The sequence below is a fragment of the Oncorhynchus mykiss genome, chromosome 18 (assembly GCF_057628025.1).
Source record: "Oncorhynchus mykiss isolate SJ-2025 chromosome 18, ASM5762802v1, whole genome shotgun sequence".
Taxonomy (NCBI): domain Eukaryota; kingdom Metazoa; phylum Chordata; class Actinopteri; order Salmoniformes; family Salmonidae; genus Oncorhynchus; species Oncorhynchus mykiss.
Window position 1 is genome coordinate 79796115 of NC_143039.1, and position 5000 is coordinate 79801114.

The 5000-nt window shown below is 44.2% G+C and overlaps 1 protein-coding gene across 1 annotated transcript in view; it reads left to right on the plus strand.

Annotated features, from left to right (window-relative positions):
- LOC110518582 (CUB and sushi domain-containing protein 2) overlaps positions 1-5000 on the plus strand; it is a 552259-nt gene that overhangs the window by 475577 nt on the left and 71682 nt on the right. Inside the window, 1 exon segment of the mRNA XM_036953653.2 lies at positions 1737-1913. Coding sequence (XP_036809548.2) covers positions 1737-1913 — 177 coding nt within the window.

Sequence of the window (5000 nt, forward strand, 5' to 3'; positions counted from 1 at the left end):
CGCTCTCTCTGTCTCTCTCTCTCTCTCTCTCTCTCTCTCTCTCTCTCTCTCTCTGTCTCTCTCTCAGACCCACTGCTCTCTCTGTCTCTCTCTCTGTCTATCTCTTTGTCTCTCTCTCTCTCTCTCTCTCTCTCTCTCTCTCTCTCCCTCCCTCCCTCCCTCCCTCCCTCCCTCCCTCACTCACTCACTCACTCACTCACTCACTCACTCACTCACTCACTCACTCACTCACTCACTCACTCACTCACTCACTCACTCCCTCACTCCCTCCCTCCCTCCCTTCCTCTGTGTGGTCTATTTGCTGTCTGTCAGCTCAGGGGTGCCCACCTGTTTGTGGTTGGCAAAGACATCAAGGCCCAGTCACAGCTGGTCATTATAGTGGGGCTGTGGACACAGACACATGGAGCGCTGTGGTGGCCTAGGGCGGGAAGGAGACAGTAATGAACATACACATCACCATCCACTAGACACGGACGAAGGAATTAGACTGTGATTAATTAAGGAGGGAGAGAAAGGGGATGCAGAGGAATAAGTGATGGATAGAGTGGTAGAAGAGAGAGAAAGAAAGCAAGAGGGAAATTAAGAGACATCAGGGACATCAGAGGAGAGGAGAGGAGAGGAGAGAGGAGAGGAGAGGAGAGGAGAGGAGAGGGGAGGGGAGAGGAGAGGGGAGAGGAGAGGAGAGGAGAGGAGAGGAGAGGAGAGGAGAGGAGAGGAGAGGAGAGGAGAGGAGAGGAGAGGAGAGGAGAGGAGAGGAGAGGAGAGGAGAGGAGAGGAGAGGGGAGGAGAATACCTGACCACTGTGACTGACCCTAAACAGAGAGTACACAGTGGCAGAATACCTGACCACTGTGACTGACCCAAACTTAAGGAAAGCTTTGACTATGTACAGACTCAGTGAGCATAGCCTTGCTATTGAGAAAGGCCGCCGTAGGCAGACATGGCTCTCAAGAGAATACAGGCTATGTGCTCACTGCCCACAAAATGAGGTGGAAACTGAGCTGCACTTCCTAACCTCCTGCCCAATGTATGACCACATTAGAGAGACATATTTCCCTCAGATTACACAGATCCACAAAGAATTCGAAAACAAATCAAACAGTGATAAACTCCCATATCTGATAGGTGGAATATCGCAGTGTGACATCACAGCAGGAAGATATGTGACCCGTTGCCAGGGCAACCAACAACATTGATAAACTCCCATATCTGATAGGTGGAATATCGCAGTGTGACATCACAGCAGGAAGATATGTGACCAATAATATAACATTTGAAACGTCTATATTAATTTAATCATTTTTGTGAGTGTAATGTTCACTACTGTTTCCCTCTGTTTACTTCTCATTTGTTTATTGTCCATTTGCTTTGGCAATGTAAACATATGTTTCCAATAGAGCCCTTTGAATTTAATTGACAAATGGAGACAGAGAGAGTTCGGCTGAGGACAAGCCCTCATTTCTTATTATAATTTAGCAGATGCTTTTATCCAAAGCGACACAGTCATGAGTGCATACATATGAGTGGTCCCCGGAATCGACCCCACTACCGGTAAAGGCGTTGCAGATCTACCAAAAAGACCATTATGTTTTCTCACACACAGATTTCCTCAATGTTTTTGGAATTGACAATAACACTGCTCTCTCTCTCTCCCTCTCTCCCTCCCTCTCTCTCCCTCTCCCTCTCTCCCTCCCTCTCTCTCCCTCTGCCTCTCTCCCTCTGTCTCCCTCTCTCAGTGATCTCCTGTGGAAACCCAGGAACACCCCGTAACTCTCAGATCCTGTCTCATGATGGCCTGGTGTTTTCCCGCTCCATCACCTACACCTGTCGAGACGGTTACTACTCCAACGGACTGCTCACACGCCACTGCACGGTTAACGGGACCTGGACCGGGAGCATGCCTGAGTGCACGGGTACAGAGAGAAACTAAAAACACACACTTGCACGAGTAGGGTAAAGGGTAGTCCCCATTGGTCAGCTAAGAGCGGTCAAACTTAAACTGTGCAGGGAGTTGCCCGTTGCTCCTTGTTTTTTACATGGTATCATTTATTTATTTATTTATTCTTTATCATTCCATCATATTTGTTTTGTTTTTAGTCATACACTTTCCCAGGTACACTCATCAAAAATATAAACGCAACATGGAAAACATTTCTAAGATTTGACCGAGTTACAGTTTGTTTGAGGAAATCAGTCAATAGAAATACATTCATTTGGGCCTAATCTATGGATTTCACATGACTGGGAATACAGATATCCATCTGTACTCTTAAAAATATCTTCAGAAAAACAGTCCGTTTCAGGTTGTGTTGATCAGGCTGTTGATTGTGTGACCACCATTTGCCTCAGGCAGCGAGACACATCTCCTTCTCATAGAGTTGATCAGGCTGTTGATTGTGTGTCCACCATTTGCCTCAGGCAGCGAGACGCATCTCCTTCTCATAGAGTTGATCAGGCTGTTGATTGTGGTCTGTGGAATGTTGTACTTCTCCTCTTCAAATGTCTGTGTGAAGTTGCTGTATATTGTCGGGTACTGGAACATGCTGTTGTACATGTAGATCCAGAGCATCCCAAACATGCTCAATGTGTGACATGTCTGGTGAGTATGGAAGAACTGGGACATTTTCAGCTCCCAGGAATTGCCATCGATAAAATGCAATCGTGTTTGTTGTCGGTAGCTTCTGCCTGCCCGCAACATAATCCCACCGCCACCATAGGGCACTCTGTTCACAACGATGATATCAGCAAACCGCTCGCCCACACAACGCCGTACACGCTGTCTGCCATCTGGCCGGTGAAACCGTGATTCATCTGTAAATAAATAACTTCTCCAGCCAGCGGTCATCAAAGATGAGCAGTGAGGTCGTCTACGACGCCAAACGGTAGTTAGGTCAAGATCCTGTTGAGGATGACGAGCATGTAGATGAGCTTTGCGTAGTGAGGCCGATTGGACGTACTGGCAAATTCTCTAAAATGACGTTGGAAGCGGCTTATGATAGAGAAATGAACATTCAATTCTCTTCCAACAGCTCTGGTAGACATTCCGGCAGTCAACATGCCAATAGCACACTCCCTCAAAAGTTGAGACTTCAGTGGCATTGTGTTGTGTTACAAAACCACACATTTTAGAGTGGCCTTTTTATGTCCTCTGCACAAGGTGCACCTGTGTAATTATCATGCTGTTTAATCAGCTTCTTGATATGCCACACCTGTCAGGTGGATGGATTATCTTGACGAAAGAGAAATGCTCACTATCAGGGATGTAAAACAAACATTTTGGAGACATTTGCGTTTCTGTCCGTGTGGAACATTTCTGGGATCTTTTATTTCAACTCATGAAACATGGGACCAACTGTTTGTTGTGTCCATATTGTTGTTCAGTGTAGCTTCTCTATTGCAGACTGTCATGTATACATCGAAGAAAACATAGAGGTCAGAGAGTCCATGTTGTTTTAAACCTCTCCTCTGAGTACATGTTGTTTTAAACCTCTCCTCTGAGTACATGTTGTTTTAAACCTCTCCTCTGAGTACATGTTGTTTTAAACCTCTCCTCTGAGTCCATGTTGTTTTAAACCTCTCCTCTGAGTACATGTTGTTTTAAACCTCTCCTCTGAGTACATGTTGTTTTAAATCTCTCCTCTGAGTACATGTTGTTTTAAACCTCTCCTCTGAGTACATGTTGTTTTAAACCTCTCCTCTGAGTACATGTTGTTTTAAACCTCTCCTCTGAGATGTTGTTTTAAACCTCTCCTCTGAGATGTTGTTTTAAACCTCTCCTCTGAGTCCATGTTGTTTTAAATCTCTCATCTGAGTACATGTTGTTTTAAACCTCTCCTCTGAGTACATGTTGTTTTAAACCTCTCCTCTGAGTCCATGTTGTTTTAAACCTCTCCTCTGAGTCCATGTTGTTTTAAACCTCTCCTCTGAGTCCATGTTGTTTTAAACCTCTCCTCTGAGTACATGTTGTTTTAAACCTCTCCTCTGAGATGTTGGTTTAAACCTCTCCTCTGAGTCCATGTTGTTTTAAACCTCTCCTCTGAGTCCATGTTGTTTTAAACCTCTCCTCTGAGTACATGTTGTTTTAAACCTCTCCTCTGAGATGTTGGTTTAAACCTCTCCTCTGAGTCCATGTTGTTTTAAACCTCTCCTCTGAGTCCATGTTGTTTTAAACCTCTCCTCTGAGTACATGTTGTTTTAAACCTCTCCTCTGAGTCCATGTTGTTTTAAACCTCTCCTCTGAGTCCATGTTGTTTTAAACCTCTCCTCTGAGTACATGTTGTTTTAAACCTCTCCTCTGAGTACATGTTGTTTTAAACCTCTCCTCTGAGTACATGTTGTTTTAAACCTCTCCTCTGAGTCCATGTTGTTTTAAACCTCTCCTCTGAGTACATGTTGTTTTAAACCTCTCCTCTGAGTACATGTTGTTTTAAACCTCTCCTCTGAGTACATGTTGTTTTAAACCTCTCCTCTGAGTCCATGTTGTTTTAAACCTCTCCTCTGAGTCCATGTTGTTTTAAACCTCTCCTCTGAGTACATGTTGTTTTAAACCTCTCCTCTGAGTACATGTTGTTTTAAACCTCTCCTCTGAGTACATGTTGTTTTAAACCTCTCCTCTGAGTCCATGTTGTTTTAAACCTCTCCTCTGAGTCCATGTTGTTTTAAACCTCTCCTCTGAGTACATGTTGTTTTAAACCTCTCCTCTGAGTACATGTTGTTTTAAACCTCTCCTCTGAGTCCATGTTGTTTTAAACCTCTCCTCTGAGTCCATGTTGTTTTAAACCTCTCCTCTGAGTCCATGTTGTTTTAAACCTCTCCTCTGAGTACATGTTGTTTTAAACCTCTCCTCTGAGTACATGTTGTTTTAAACCTCTCCTCTGAGTCCATGTTGTTTTAAACCTCTCCTCTGAGTCCATGTTGTTTTAAACCTCTCCTCTGAGTACATGTTGTTTTAAACCTCTCCTCTGAGTCCATGTTGTTTTAAACCTCTCCTCTGAGTCCAT